Consider the following 16345-nt stretch of genomic DNA (forward strand, 5'->3'; position numbering starts at 1 on the left):
ATCGGAGTTTACTGATAGGCACCTGCAGGCACCTAGTGCCTGCCCCCCCCCCCCCGTGGCTGCCGCTGCTGGGCAAGCGGAGTGGGGTGTGTGTGGAGCAGCAGGCTCCTTGGCTGGCTGCCTCGGAGCTCCAAGCTTCCCCTCCTCTCCCCCCCTCCCCTTTGCTCCTTCATTCGCAGCTTTGGAGAGCGCAAGGGCTGCTGCTCCTGCTGGCCTGGCTAAAATTAGCTGCCGCAGCCGCCTGCCTGGCGAGCAACAGCCCTCTTGACTTGGGGGGCTCCTTTGCACAAGACCCAGCCCAGCTTTGGGGCTGCCGCTGCTGCTACTGCTGAGCGAAAGATGCACTGAGGTTGCAGGGCTCAGGCTGGAGTGGGGCAGGGAAGGAAGGAGGGGAGGGGCAGGGCCAGATTTATATATAGGCTAACTAGAAATAGAAACATCACCACCCGACCCCAACCCCCCATCTCCCCCCTCCCCCTCCCCCCAATGTCTCAACAAATGAAACTGATTTGTAAAAATGTTACACGGGGAAAAAATACAAGAGACATTACACATACTTCAGTAAAACAAGAAAATCTTTAATAAATATTTATATACAGGCTAAGTAGGCTGAAGCCTGGGGCCTCTAAATCTAGGGGGCCTCAACAGCCCACCCACCCCCAGTGGGCAGTCTCCCCTCTCCCCAAATTGCAAGCCCAAGACTTCATGCGAGGGCAGGGCCAGCCAGTGGGGCCCAATTTGAATTTTTTTTTGTGGGGCCCTAGTTCACAGCCAAAGTCTGCAGAATCTTAGAGATATAAATCCGTGTGCTAGGCTAGGTCATTTTCACAAGGTCAGCAAATCAGACCTGTTATTGAGTTCTTGAGCAAGTTTGTACAGTTCACTTCAGGATTTTTAAAGAAAAATTAGAGGGGGGGGGGAGGAAAATCAGAGAAGATGTTTTTGAGCTTGAGAAACAAGCAAAAGCCCCCTTGCCAAATGTTAACTACAAAACAAGGAGGCAAAGAGTGAGGGAACGGCACTTTCTTCAAGAGAGAAGTTTATGATAAAATCCTTTATTCCTATATCCCTATATTAGATGCACTTGAAGCCAATTTAAAAAGAAGTACTGTGTACAGTGATGTTGCACAATTGTTTTCCATTCTTGCTATCCTGATAGCATCTAAGCCAGAAATTCAGTAAGGTGTTGAACTGTTGATGGATGCATACCCAGAAGATATGGACCTGAAACTTATTGATGAATTTTTGCACTTTCACCTGTACGTGAGACAAAGCCATAGGCTTACAGCAGAGCACTCTCTGCCTCATACAGACCTTTATTAAATTATATACAAGGAAAAAATTCAGATGGCCTTTCCTACTGTGGAAGCAATTTTGCGGCTATTTTTTAGCTTTATGGTCACTAACTGCTCGGGAGAGAGGAGTTTTTCCAAGACTCAAAAGAATTAAAAGTGAACTAAGGGCCACGATGTCTCAAGAGAGATTGTCTGCACTGAGCTTTCTGCACATTGAAAGTGACAAACTTAGACAAACCAATTTTGATGAAGTTTTCTGATGTCCTTTAGAGGAGAAATTGTGAATTGCAGAATTGTAAATACCCATCATCATCATCATCCTTGGCTTCACTCATTTTTGTTTATAACACTCTTCCATTTTATTCTAGTCGTGGGGGGGGGGGCTCACAAGTGGAGTAGCCTTGCGCCTCTCTTCATCTAAATCCGGTCCTGGGGAGGCGCGTCCCGAAACTTTTCCCACTATGGGGGGTGGGATCTCCCCCTCCTTGCCATGCGCCTCAGCCAGCCCCCCCCCCCCCCCAGAAAAGAAAAGATTCACGCCCATCTAACCCTCCCAAGGGAATTGTTTCATTGTAGCGTTAGAATTGTTCTCGTGGCCTCAAGGCTTAGCGGGAAGCTCAAACTCAGCGCGGTTTTTATGTATTTGTCTTTTAAGCCGCGTTTGTGAAGCTACAAGCCAGGAGACACAACCCCGCAGGCCTGGCCCTTGGATCTGACTGCTCTGAAACAAGCCGGAGGAGGCAACTGCTGGATTCTCTATTTCGGCGAGGGGAGAAACTGCAGACGTCGCCGGAGGAGGAGGAGGAGGCTGGGAAAGGCGAGAAGGGAAGCGGGAAGGAAAGAGCTGAGGCTGGAACTTCGCCCCGGGGCAGAGGAGGAGGAGCGCGGAGGGAGCAGGGACGCCCAAAGAAGCCGGGGAAGGGAGGCTGGACTCGCTCCGCCCCAGCCTGGAGGGAAGAAAGTCCGTTTTGCTGCTTAGCTCCTGTGCTTTAGGTAGGGCTGCCACCTTTGGTTGGGCAAAATACAGGGTGGGGGTGTAATTGGGGGGCTAAAAATTACTTTACCTGGTGCAGAAATCACTTCAAAATCACTTCCATTACAATGATCCCATGGAAGATCTCAGTCACTGCAAACAGTCCAGCAGCGATATTGAAAGGAAATCCTCCCCACCACCTGCTGGATTTCTGCCTGTCAGGAGGATGAATGACCCGGCCAAAAAGGGGGAGGGAGGGACAGAGAGAGAGAGCAAGAAATTCTGCTTCTCTTCCTCACAGAGCTTTGCCTCCAATATCCTAAGGGGATTCGCATAACCCCAGGACACCTTCGCAGGATACATTTTTTGGTCTTGGTAGGCATGCCTATAAATTAAGGAATACAGCCAGCAGGTCTGCCAGCCAGCCATGGTGGACTGCATAAGCGCCAACTCCTAGGGCCCAGGTCCCTTTGGTTCCCACCAGAAAATATTTGAGCCCCCCCCCCCTAATGGTGTGTGCACACTGCATCTTGTGATCAGTTTTGCAGGGTGGGGCTTCCTTGGGTCTATGGGCGTAGCTGCCCCCCATTAAGTACATAAATAAAAATCCTTAATTGAGATTCTGCCCTCCCAACATAAATGCTGACTGTGCCCATGCCTGCCTCCCCAATATTTTATTCAAGTTGGCACCCCGGATGGACTGTAGTTACCTGTGCTGTTCACTGCTGCTGCTGCTATTATTATTAATAATAAATTTGTATCCTGCCCTTCATCCAAAGTTTGCAGGGCAGTTCACAACATAAAAATGCAAAATGAGAACACAAAATGCATAATAAGACAAAGACAAAGACAAACCAATGATCTCTCCTCCCACAAACATATTTAAAAGGCGGTAGAATGTTAACCAGCCAAAGGCCCAGTTATGGAGAGACGTTTTTGCCTGGCACCTCAAGATGTAAGGAAGGAGCCAGGTGGGTCTCCCTTGGGACAGCATCCCACAAATGGGGAACCACTGTAGAAAAGGATTGTGGCCCATCTTATGCACCGTCTGCTCGGGAATAAGTCCCACTTGTACTGCATTGTTTAGTGTGGCAGCACCTGCACTTTGGAACCCCCAGCCTATTACAGTAAAGCACGTGCCTTTGCTAGACTCTTTTCAGGCACCTGCTGAAAGGATTCTTGTTTAGGCAAGCACACCCAGATGCTTAGGAAGTTGAAGCAATTTTAATTTGTTTTAATATTTTAGCTTTTCTATGCTTTAAAGTAGGAACTGTTAATTTTTCTTGATTTTACTGCTGTGGGTTTTTTTTTGGTTTTTTGTTTTGGTAAATCACTTTGCAGGTTTTTTAAAATAAATTTTATTAAATAAATAAACAATAAATATAAATAAAATAACACAAGCCAAAACACAATCCATCCTGTAGATTTAAGTATCTGTCCACAGTTGCCTGCTTGTTATCAGAGGCCCAGAATCCACATTCCTTTGTAAGAAAACATGACATAAAGTCAAACCATTTTTGCAGGCAATTAAAAAAAAAAATCTTCACCAGGTACCACCTGACCTTGCTATGCCACTGCCTGCGGGTGGCAAGCCCCGCCCAGCATGTGTGCCGCTCCAGGTGCTCCGCCACTGACTGCAACCCCTCGCCTGCCACTTTTCCTATTTGATGGGGCAAACAGACACATGGACACCTGGACAGGAGAAAAGAAAATGGGGAGCAGTTTCAGGAGTGAGGTGGCAATCCCTAATCCTCCAAAATACCCCCTGTTGTTTTTTAGTTGAAAATAAACATCCCAGCCTACAACCAATTTTAAGCTGACTCTGAATACCTTTCTGGAGGCTTGGCTTGGCTTTAAAAGAGAAGAGTAAAAACCCCAAATCTAGATAGCTCTTGGAAAGGTCCCTACATGTGACTTTCAAGATAATGAAATTGTACACAGAATCCAAAGGAGTTCCCAGAATAGTACAGACTAGCTCAGGACAGAACACAAAGATTATCTGAGGTTATAGAAGATTATCAAGGGTTATTGGTAAACTGCTTAGAGGTTGTACAGTGGTACCTCGGGTTACAGACACTTCAGGTTACAGACTCCACTCACTAACCCAGAAATAGTACCTCGGGTTAAGAACTTTGCTTCAGGATGAGAACAGAAATCGTGCGGCAGCGGCAGCAGGAGGCTCCAATAGCTAAACTGATGCTTCAGGCTAAGAACAGTTTCAGTTTAAGAGCGGACCTCCAGAACGAATTACGTTCTTAACCCGAGGTACCACTGTATTACTGTCGAGGGGTATGGGCATTTTGTCAAATAAATAAAGGGGATAAGCACTGAAATTGGTTGCCACTGGGGATTTTCAAAATGGATAACTACAAGAAGACTGGACACTGAGTCTCCAGTCCCCTTCCCATCTATGCTGTTCTCTCATGATACTTTTGCTGTTCAAACTAGAATCGCGTTAGCTTTTTATATATTTATAAAGCAGGAGCATATGATTCAATAACATACAAGAATTAAGAAATAAAGATAGTACAATTGAATAAAATTAAACTCAGAGACCCAAAAGACATACTGTATGTGGGTTGCTTCATTCACAATCACATCACTGAAAAATATTATTATTATTATTATTATTATTATTATTATTATTATTAGTGCTGGGATAGTATTTTTTTTTAAAAGAAGATTTGTTTTATTAATAAATATTAGCTTTTTTGACCACCAAGTCACACTGCTGACTCAAATTTAGCTTGCGGTCTCCTAAAACACATAGATTCCTCTTTATCCGTACTGCTGTCAAGCCAGGTGTCAGCAATCCTGTATTTGTACTTCTGGGTTGTTTTTTAACTTGGATCTCTGTTCCGTTTCAGTTTGTTAGTTTTGGCCCTGCTCTCTATCCAGGCAAGGCTATCTTGAATTCTCTTTTTGTTTTCTAAGCTGTTAGTTACACCACCCAGTTTGGTGTCATCTCCAAATCTGATGAGTATCCTCTCCACCCAAGTGATTTATAAAGGAGTTAAACCACACTGGACTCAAGAGAGAACCTTGCAGCACCCTTGCTTGTCACTTCTATCCAGGTTGACAAGGAAACATTCATGGCCCCTATTTGGGCACAGCCCATCAGTCGGCTACAAATCCACCTAACAGTATCATTGTCTAGCCCACATTTTACCACTTTGCCAACCTTACTGAAAAAGTCTTGCTGAAAACAAGTTTCATAAATTCATATTACCATTATAACCAAAAAACATTAATCAAGTCATAAGAAAATCAATACTACCACTTCTGCTTAACCTTATTATATTTTTTCCAGGTTTCTTGCTTCATTTGGGTGAATTTTTCTTAAGAACAGGACTGTTATGAATTTAGGTCCCAAGGTGGCATGGATTGGCTAGATGCAGTGGAGCGGTGGGAGGCACCAGCCGGGGAACCCCCAGGGGAAGAAAGCTCGGGGCCAGGGAATTGGTGGTAGGATAGTGATGAGTGGTCAGAGGGAGAAGGAGCAGGAGCAGACTGTGAGAAGGAGATGTCAGAAGCAGAAGAGGTGACAGGCTTTGGTGAACAGGAAGAGGCTGCGGCAGAGCACAGTTCAGACTCTGAGGCAGAAGCGGGGCTGGAGATGAGTAGGCCCAGGAGACAGAGAGGCAGGCTGCTGAAGCCAGGGAGTCCTCCCCTCTTGCTGCAACCAACTGCCCTTGCCCCTGGTCTCCTAGAACAGGTGTAGGCAACCCACAGCAGCCCACGGGAGTTGTTTAACCGGCCCACGAGCTGCCCCCGAACCGAGCTGCCCACTCAGCGAGTCCCTGCACGATGCGCTAGACCAGCGCAGCACGGCATGAGGACTCGCTTCCGCGGTGCCGGAAATTGTGTCTGTGCATGCTCAGATGCTGAAAATTGTGTCTGTGCAGATGCAGACATCAGAAATAGCAGCCGTGCAATCTCTCTCTTGCACTGATCCAGCCCACGGAGGGATCTCCGCTGGAGTGAACTGGCCCAGGCGAGGTAAACCTTGCCAACCCCTGTCCTAGAACATGCGGAGAAAGCAAACAGGCAGAGCAAGTTGTGCACAGATGCAGCTTGAGACTTTGTTGGAAAGACCCTGGAGAGTCCTAGTGGGAACTGGGGAGGCAGGGATCTTCTGTACTCACATCTGCTTCATCAGGGTGAGACCTCTGGGCCAGAGTTTTACTTTAAACTGAGCCATCCCCAGAGCGCCTTTCAGACAGAGGGCTCCTACAAATAAAAGACAGTCTTCTCGAAAGTAAGGCACACAGGCCCCTAGGCCAGCACAGATACTTTCTTCTGTAAATTTTTTGACAGAAGGCATTGGCCAGACATGAATGATCAGCTGAGTTTCACACAGATGTACTGACTGAGGAATCCTAGGTGTGTTTACACAGAAGTAAGTCCCATTATAGTCAACAGGTCTGACTCCCTAGTAGGTGTTGTTAGGGTTGCAGCTTTAGTAGGTAAGACAGGTGGGATTTAATTTCCCTTCCTCAATTCTGGACATGTTAATACAATAAACCACTGCTTTTTTATATTTAACCATTTCTAGGTACAGAAACAAGGAAAAGCTTAAAGGGGATTATAGTGCTGTTACTAACTTACTGACAGGTATTTAGCATGGGCTTCTGATTGGCCTAAAGCTACTCCCACACCCATTGTGTTCCCCCCACCCAAAAAAAAAAAAAAGCTAGCTGTTGGGTATAAAGGCGCCCAAACTTTGTCACTGTGCACCGGCAGTTCTAGAGAGGAACTCAAGTTTGGTAAGATTTTGTACTCATTAATTTTTTTATGGGGAAGTATGGATGTAACGGGGAGTTGCAGGTGCTAATTAGATGTGTTGCATTCTCTCTCTATCTTTCTTTCAGCTCCAGCATTCAACGATCCATTCCAAACATCTGACATGGATTTCAAACATTCTTATGCAGCTCTAGTTAAGGGCGTTCCTTCTTTTGACTTTAGCGGGGGGTTCCAGCCTTGTGAGCTTCTGCTTACAGGAGATAAAGCTTTCCCCGTCCTTGTGAATGCCAATGGGCAAGTGCTAATTGCTGCATCCCAGTACGGGAAGGGGCGCATGGTAGTTGTGTCCCATGAAGATGCCCTGAAAACTCCCCAGTTCTTGCCATTCATTAGAAATGTTTTGCAGTGGCTCAAGCCCTCCAGGGCATCGCAGGTGGGTGTCCATGCAAGCTTGGATTCCCTCTCTCAAATGCTCCTCCGCGATGGTGTGAAAGTGCAGGCAGGGGCAGCGCTGGGGTCTTCCCTGGGAGTCTACTGCACAGATGCCTATGAGGAGGTGCACGCAGATGACCTTGTGCAGTTTGTGAAGAGTGGTGGGGGCCTGCTCATCGCAGGGCAGGCCTGGCACTGGGCAAGTCAACATGGCATGAAGAACGTGCTGCTTGGGTTTCCTGGCAACCGGGTGGCGAGTGTGGCTAGTGTGTACTTCACTGGCAACGTGGGAGGCAATGGGATCTTCCCTGTGTCCGCACAAATGCCGAGGATTCCACTTATCACCCAGTGAGTAAACCTCTTATCTGCATTTTTCATTTTAAAAAACCCTGCAAGCCAATACCCAACATCTGTGTGTGTGTGCGCACACACACATATACATACATACATATGCAAAACTTGTGACCAAACACAGGTGAGAATTGAAGTCTGCTTTGTGGTAGTGATGGAGGCAATGAAGAAAGCAAGACAAGAAAAAAGCTGGCACACAGAGCAGCCTCCCATTCCATCCAGCAGAGCTTTCTCCTGCTGGCCCTAAGAGGTGATGTTAGGTGTCCACCAAAGTCTCACTGACTGTAACTTGTTTGCTAGGCACTGAGAATTAAATTGCTCATAATAGTTGTGATTCACATATTGCAGGGAGTTGGGATTATATTATTCTATACTTGTAGACACCAAGGTGCCTCTTTATCTACAGTGCCAGTGAGTTCTCCCAGGGGAGGGGTTGTCAAAAAATATTGCCTAATGTGAACCAATTTCAGGGCTTAAAATGACCTGGGGGAAGTAGGAGTGCCCCTTATGGATTTAAGCCTTTAGTTTAAAGGGGTGGGGAGAAAATGTTCCAGGGACAAAACCCAGGTTGCCTTTCCTTCCTTCTGTTTCCCCCCTGCAGGGTTTTAATTTCTCTTTATTGGATGTAGTTGAATTATGGGGCTCCACTGCATACAATAGGAGAAGCAGTCAGATGCTGCACAGGGTCCTCCACAAAAGGTGGGCTTCCTCCCATCTCACTTGTTGCTGTTGCAGGGCCTTAATGTTCTCTTCTGGGATGTAATGGAGAAGCCAAGGGATCTGACAGTGCTTGGATTTCAAACCTGTGTGAGAAAAGATTGCCAGGGATGTAAAACTCTCTCTCACATACACCCCACCTTTGAGGTTCCCAGAAAAGTTCCCAGAGGTTTTTCCCCCTCCCAAAACCTACCTTGGGAGACATGCAAATAAAAGACAAGTTACATACAAATTATCCAGGCCAGCTCACCTGCCAGCCCATGTAAGGTACTGGTGGTCAGGATGAGCCCTGCACCCAAAAGAATGATTTTGATAATCACTGAAGCCAGGTTTCCTGTTGCATCTTGCTGGCCATACAGCAAAAAGAGCAAATCATGCCAGTGGGGCGTACGCATCTCTCATTGGAAAAGGTCTGGCTCTTCTGGAACTGCCACTGTAGAAGTCTAAGGAATTTGCTAGGGAAAATGTAAAGCAATGAAGTCCAGCAGTAAATTACATATAAATCCTAGTGACAAAACTGCAATTTGTTGTATTTGAAAGTATATACTGTACGTGAAATTGTAAGAATCTCTTGAGATCCTTCAGAAAGGAGGATGCTGTCTTGCCATATAGTGTTACTCCTCATGATAAGAATTGATATTGCTTTTCTTCCAGGCATGGATTAGATATCCAAAGTGATTTAACAGCTCTTCTTAGTGGAGTGAAGGAATTCAAGATTCAGGATGGTGTTCCATCTGAGCTGCTAATCCATGGAACCTTGGCATTTCCAGTTGCCATAGATGATGCCAACCAGTCGTTTCTTGCAGCTGCTCGTTATGGGAGGGGACGGGTTATCGTAAGTGCTCATGAAAACCTGTTTAGCACACCATCCATGAAACCTTTCGTCCTCAATGCAATCCAGTGGCTTAGTTCTGGGAAGGGAGGAAAGGTGGGTGTTGGAGATTATCTCCAGGACCTTTACTCCATGCTAGATCAAGCGAAGATCACATGTGAGCTAACAGGCCTTAAAGATGGCCTCAGTGTGTACTGCTGCACAGCCTACTATGACACAGAGGTGGAAAAAATCCAAGAGTTTGTCTCTGAAGGAGGTGGACTCCTGATTGGCGGACAAGCCTGGTCAAGTGCTGATGAAAATACTGGTTCCAGTATTATTACTGAGTTTCCAGGAAACAAAATACTGGAGAAATTTGGAATTGGGATCCTTGGAAACGACATCAGCTCATCTGATGAAATCTTCCCAGCTAGACCAGCCAGAGAAGTTGCTTTGGCCTATCACTTCCGGAAAGCCTTCTTCCAATTCCAGCAACACATTGAGAACCGCCAAGCTCTGAAGTCACCATATTCCTCATGGCTTAAGAAGCTAGGACAAGATTTGGTTACACTGATAAAGATCCCAGCTGCTGAATCCCCTACTATATTCTCTGTGCATGAAGATCTGATGGAGCTGATGAAGTCTAGGGGAATTCCTGAGATCAGTGCAAGCAACCCCATCAAATCCAGTTCAGAGGAGGCATTTTTTATCAGGCTGTCTTCAGAGCTCTACAATGTTTCCCCAGAATTCCAGAAGCTAGCGCCCAGCCTGAATCAACAGCTTGGAGCAACTTACCCTATTTCCCCTCCTCAAACTATCAGAATAAATGGAAAGAATAATGGTAAGAAGTATTTTCGATTTTTCACTCAGCTCGTTGTTAGATCTGCTGGCTTTAGCTATCTGAATACAGTATCTGACTTCCTGAGAATTTGCCATAGGCTGGGAAGGGACTTGTTGAAATATTGTCTCAGCCATAAAGTCATAGTGACCCTGAGCAAGGCAAAACTCAGTTCATTCCTCACCTGCAATGTGTGTGAATAATTACTAATTACTGCTGAACTGAAAGGTTAACACAACAAACTTTTGGGTTGAAATAGGGGGTGCAAGGTGAACAGTGTTCTGAAAACCATTTCTCATTTGGCTCCTGATTGCGGGACTTCAGGGAATGACTTAACTGGAGCTTCATGCTGCCGTCTAATAGGGATGTTTTGTTTGTATACTCAGGACCTCTCTTTACAACAAACCACAGGCTATTTAGAATATGTAAATATGCAGATATGTTCTCTGGGAAAGATGCTAACTAACTGAATTCTAATAAAGTCCAGCTTCCTGAAGCTTTGTTCTGGGGATAAGCCCCACCAAACCCAGAGAGAATTACTTCTGAACAACGTTGGGGCCGTGCAGAAGCAGCACAGACGACATTTTGGAGAAATGGTGGGATCAGAGCCAAAGAAATTGGAATCCTCCTGTTGCTTACAAGACATTCCAAGGATTATATAGGAAAATCTCTAGTTAACCCACACAAAGTTTGAAGTCTTGGACTCAGTGGGAAAGTATTTTTGAAAAGGAAAGCTAACTAAATTGTTTTATTTGTACTAAACAACTTTTGACTCATTTATACTCTGTATTTCAACTGCTTTGACCTCTTTGCAGGAAATGAAGCATGGAGAAGCACGGGCCTCTATGTCCCCCCAATGAAAACAGCCAGCTTGCTATTTCCCTACAATGCCATCGGTGCTAAATTACAGGTGCCAACCAACTTGCAATAACTTCAGCTGAATTGCAAACAACAGACTCTGTACTGTTTTTACTATATGGTTCAGATCTACTTTGGGGGCTGGAATTTCTTGTGAAATTATTGTGTCACAAGACACAATAGGTGCCTCTAGCATGCTATACCTTGCATTCTTCCACTTTCTGTTTGTTGAACACAATCATTGAGAGCATAGGAGCCAACTCCTAGGGGCTGAGAGGTCTTCGCCCCCCCCCCCCCCAATAAAATATTTAAGGGTGCCAGGCTTCCCCCAAGTTGATAGGCATTGTCATACAAATGGTGTGCATGCACCACATCATGTGATCGATTATGTGGGGCGGGGCCTTCCCTGCTTCCCCCCCCCCCAATATTGGCACTCCTGGTTGAGAGGACTGACCCTGATCTGTAAGACCTGGGAATAAGGCTTACCTGGGAATAAATCCCAATTAAACTCGCTGCTGAGTAGACAATCAATGTACTGCACGGAAATGGATTCTTTCTATCTTTGGATCTTTCTAACTTAGTATCAACACATCAGTTTCAAGATGGGAGTCATGTCAAAGGGACACAGCAGACCAAAGAGTGTTGAATGGCCCGTTGTCTTTTGTGGCAAAGTCTGATTTGAAGCATCACACTTCCTTTCTCTAGGTGCAGATTGGTTGTCATTCGGATGACTTAAGTGATGCTGAGGAGCTGAAACGTGCTCCTGTGGTGACAAGGAGGTTTGAAGTTAAGGCTCAGAGCGTGGAAGTCTCCAGCCTGTGGGGCGGCCTCTTATATATCATTGTGCCAGAGAAGTCATCGGTGGGCCTGATCTCTGTTACCATCAAAGGAGCAGTCCAGGCACCTTATTACAAACATGGTAAGAAGGAAAGTACACACCTACGGGTTGTGCAGAAGTCTCGGTGGCACTTCTTTCTGAGTAGACTTGCATAGGGATGCCCTGGAAATGTCCTTTGAACTATAGGAAATGGATCTGAATTCAAACGTAAGGGAATTGGCAAGCTGGTCGGAGCCCCACTGCATTCTGGGAGCTCCGCAGAGCACAGCAGCTGCACACAGTCCGATGCTGCCAGTTTCTTGCCTGGTGCTGCTCATAGAAAAACAAATCTTGCAGATACTGCCCCCCCTCTAGACTTTCCTACCTCTTTGGCCATTCTTCTTAGAGGGAGAGAGATAAAGTAATATGGTACAATTTTTAAAAAGTACTTTTGAATATGTTCAGAGTTCCATAGCCTCACTATTGCACCATTTCAGCCTGTCCCCCACCCCACCCCACACATTAATCCTTAACAAACAGTGTGTGGGGCAGGCCTGCAGTGTGGGTTGGTCCTTCTGTTCCACCACCAAGCCACGTTCTCATGCGCCACACCTGATCATGTGTGATTGTTTTCACCTTTGTTGTAATATCTGAGCAAACTTTGTGCAACTCCTGTAACCATAACGGATCTCCAAAGGACCAGCTGCCATGTCTAAATTCTGTTGGTGTTTCCAAGAACTGCTCCTCTCTTTGCAGCCACGTATGAACACTTTGCAGCTCCTCCTATCATTGCAATGAACCTGACATCCATTGCTGCCTTCAGCCTGAAGTGCCTCCTGGCCTGTACTTTGAAAGGATGGTGGAATCAGCTGAGGCACTCCAGGACTTGTGAATCCCCTTCTTTCCACAAATGGATGCAAATACTGTTAATGAGTGTTATCTGTAGTTTCTTTTTTAGAGACTGGTTATTTTTTTCTTTTAAATGAACTTGCCTAATTACTTGGTGTTATCTGCATAATGGAAAAGTACGCAATGTGTTTTTTTCAAAATAAACATCTCCCTTTAAAATATTTCACTAGGTGAGACCAGCACATCTGCCTGGCAGAACACTATCCGCCACTTTCCTGCTCCCTGGGCTGAGCTAGAAACCACAAACGTTATTTTGACAGTGCCAGCAGACAATGTGCGGACGATGGACAATCCTGGGGTTCTTCTCACCATCTGGGACAACATGATGAAGGCAGTGGCCAAGTTAGCATCCGTCCCTGCTGTTTTCCCCAGGCCAGAGAGAATTGTGGCAGATGTTCAAATATCAGTTGGCAAGTACAATATTTAAAAATTCATACATATGTGGCTGAAAGTGGCATTTTGCACAATGCAGCAGTTTTTAGACAAGTGCAACTCACCCTAGAAAAGCAGTCCAGAGGGCACTGATGTGCTGGAAACTTAAGCTAGCTAGTTATTTAGCCATTTCACTCTCCTGACTTACCCCTGAAGATTTCTGGGAATTGTAGTCTGAAGGGCCAGGCATGCATAAGAGGAATTTGGCATTCTACCAGATTCCCTTGGATTCCCTTGCCACCCGTTTCACATCCTAGGGCTTGGCAGTGAGCAATCTACATGTATCGCCCTGTGAGAGTACAGTTATAGCTTTCCTTAGGTCAAGGGTACGGGACTTATTTGGATCTACAAGTCAGATCCTTAGTAAGATTGGCCAGTTTTGATGGGTGGGTGGAGCCACCTGTCAAATCACCAGCTGTCACAAAGATGTCCACTATTTTGATGCTTTGAAGTCCCAAAGTTGGAGGGGGAAATGGAGCGGAGGGAGATACTCCTAAGGAGGAGTATCAGTCCAGTCACTTTCCCAATGACAAAGGATTTGCATTGAAACTGCTGCCAAAACCAGGGGCATACTCCTCCATTTCAAGGAAAACCTTGAATAATTGAAACCATCAACTGACATCATACTCTCCATCACAGTGACATCAGCTGATTAACAGATGGGTTGTTTTCTTAATGGTCTTGTGGGCCAGACTGGCTGGCCAAGATTGTCCCACAGGCCAGGCAACTCCACACCACTGCCTTAGGTCCTCCTTCCCCAAAGGTCTTTCATGTCATTCTCCCTCAGACCACATGAACCTTTGCCCTAAGGAAGCCTGTTTGCTATATGAACACTTCTTTTCACAAAAGCTGGTTTCCCACAAGCATCTAGTTGGCCACTGTGAGAACAAGCTGCTGGACTAGGCCTCTTCTGATTTTCTTTAGTTGTCAATGTGTTCCGTTATAATGGGGCATAGCCTGAGGCCATATGATACAACCACCTTACTAAAACTAAGCAAGTTTGGATTGGGTCAAGTGCTTTGGTAGGCAGGAGGCTAGGAACCATGATGGAAGATAGAAGAGGATTCAGTCTTCTGTCCTACTCTCAAAAGGCAATGCACACAGGCTAATGCACAAATCCTAAACATGGCTGGCTTGGTGCCTTAGCCAATGCCTGCTCTGCCCCAACAACATTTAAGCACATCAATCTGAGTAGTTCCCTCATGTTTCCCAACAGACAACAGACACCTAACCAGAAAGCCATTTGTGTTGCCATGGTTTCCAAAGGATGGCCCTCAACTGCATGCTTAGACTATGTTTTATCTACAGCTGGTTCCTTGACATTCAGCTCCTAAGGGTCTATTTTGTGTGTCTTTCTCCTCACTCACCACTCCTTAGGTTGGATGCATGCTGGCTACCCAATCATGCTTCACTTGGTGTCAGTGCAAGAGATGATAGATGTGCAGTCCATACATGCCAATGGCCTATGGGGCCCCATTCATGAGCTAGGGCACAACCAGCAGCAGGCCGGATGGGATTTTCCACCTCACACCACTGAAGCCACCTGCAATCTATGGTCTGTCTATGTAAATGAGACTGTCCTGAACACCCCAAGAGAAAGGGCCCATGAGGAACTTCTGCCGGAGCTCAGAAAGGAAAGGATTGAAAATTACATTAAAAATGGCCAGCTAAAGGACTTTGAGCTGTTTACTGCACTGGAACCATATTTGCAGGTAAAATGCAATAAAAGTATATTAACATTCCATGCCTGGTTTCTGTGGGAATCGAAGGCTGTGGCTATGGGAGAAGCAAGAACCTCTTGGGCTGTTAATGCTATGGCCGTCACCATTGTAGGCTCAGGTTGTATATATATGTAAATGAACCCTATATCATAAAAACAGCACAGTCTCCGTTGTCCCTCATTCTGAGGAAACATGAACCTTGGGTAAGTGCCTGGAACCCCTGGAATCTTGCACCACTTGGGGTAACATGCAACAAAATATTAGACAAAAAGGGCATTCTGAGCATAACTTATGGGTACCTCTTCCTTACTTTGTACACAGAAGCCATTATGAAGTACTTAAGAAAGGGACTGAATACACATTCTTTTCCCTGATTTTCAGCTGCAGGAGGCATTTGGATGGGAGCCCTACATGCGCATTTTTGCTGAGTACCAAAAAATGACCCAGATCCCAGAAGACAACGAGTCCAAGATGAATCTGTGGGCAGAAAAGTTCTCCCAGCAAGTGAAGAGAGATCTAGCCCCCTTCTTTCAAGCCTGGAAGTGGCCTATTAAGAAAGAGCTTTCTCAGAAGCTGGCCAGAACCTTCCCCACATGGGCAGAGAATCCAATGAAGCAGTATGTGTCTCCATGAGGAATCAGAAGAGCTTGGATCTGAATGAATGAATCTGAATGACACAGTTAAATTGAATCAACTTCAAGATGAATTCCGCTTAAAATTGCTTGCTGCTGGTTTGGGTTTGATGATTTGCCAATGCTTTTTTATTATTAGTGCCTCTTTCCTGTAACGGGTCCTATAGTATAGCTATGATGATACATAATAAAAGTGGAAATGATTATGAAGTCACCTGGCTGTCTCCATCTCCTTTTATGGGTTCTTTATACAGTACTGTTTTCTGCATTGTGTCTACATAAACTCATAATCTGGCAGCTAGCTAACATATCAGGGAACAATCTGGTCCATATTTTCATGCATGAATCTTAAAGCAGCTCTTGCTTTCTGGAGCAAACACCTTACAGTTCCACCTCCTGCCTTGGCTTTATTATCCAAGACAAAATATTAACATAAATAGCACAATACTCTCAAACTGTATTGTGTGTGGCAATAGTCTTTTTATGGCTTAGCAGAATGAAAGGACAATCCAATCAGCTGATTTCAGGTTCATTTATTTCAGTGGGAGAGGTTTAACTGTGTGTTTAAAATCAACAGGCTTCAAAAGCATTTACCTGTGGTTGGATTGCTCGATCCCAGTGGTTTTCAAAGGGTGTGGCAGGAAGATTCAAGGAAAATCAATGTAGCATAATATCAAAATATTTATTTGCATAATTCACATAGAAATATTTTCAAAAGGAAATCAAGGGCATCAAGTGATACTGAGGACAAGCCTAGTTGTGTTTTCCCATGTGTTTCTTAGCAATAAAGAATTTGGTGTGCTGCAAGCAAAAAAA

The 16345-nt window shown here is 45.4% G+C and overlaps 1 protein-coding gene across 1 annotated transcript; it reads left to right on the forward strand.

Moving 5' to 3' along the window:
- The first annotated feature begins 2170 nt into the window (after positions 1-2170).
- LOC114604595 (TRPM8 channel-associated factor 2-like) lies at positions 2171-15743 on the forward strand. Its single transcript, XM_028744843.2, has 8 exons — positions 2171-2288; positions 7140-7791; positions 9166-10163; positions 10976-11070; positions 11724-11937; positions 12915-13154; positions 14554-14888; positions 15279-15743. The coding sequence occupies exons 2-8, from the start codon at positions 7175-7177 to the stop codon at positions 15528-15530; spliced, it is 2751 nt and encodes a 916-aa protein (XP_028600676.2). The 5' UTR covers positions 2171-2288; positions 7140-7174; the 3' UTR covers positions 15531-15743.
- Positions 15744-16345: the final 602 nt, after the last annotated feature.

Source organism: Podarcis muralis, chromosome 9 (genome assembly GCF_964188315.1).
Source record: "Podarcis muralis chromosome 9, rPodMur119.hap1.1, whole genome shotgun sequence".
NCBI lineage: Eukaryota > Metazoa > Chordata > Lepidosauria > Squamata > Lacertidae > Podarcis > Podarcis muralis.

What these genes read in the sequence shown, in the direction of transcription:
- LOC114604595 (XM_028744843.2), top strand. Translation starts at nt 7,175, where the DNA reads ATGGATTTCAAACATTCTTATGCAGCTCTAGTTAAGGGCGTTCCTTCT. An exon ending in AATAAATGGAAAGAATAATG is followed by an intron (nt 10,164 to 10,975) that starts GTAAGAAGTATT and finishes ACCTCTTTGCAG; the next exon opens with GAAATGAAGCATGGAGAAGC. An exon ending in CACTGGAACCATATTTGCAG is followed by an intron (nt 14,889 to 15,278) that starts GTAAAATGCAAT and finishes CCTGATTTTCAG; the next exon opens with CTGCAGGAGGCATTTGGATG.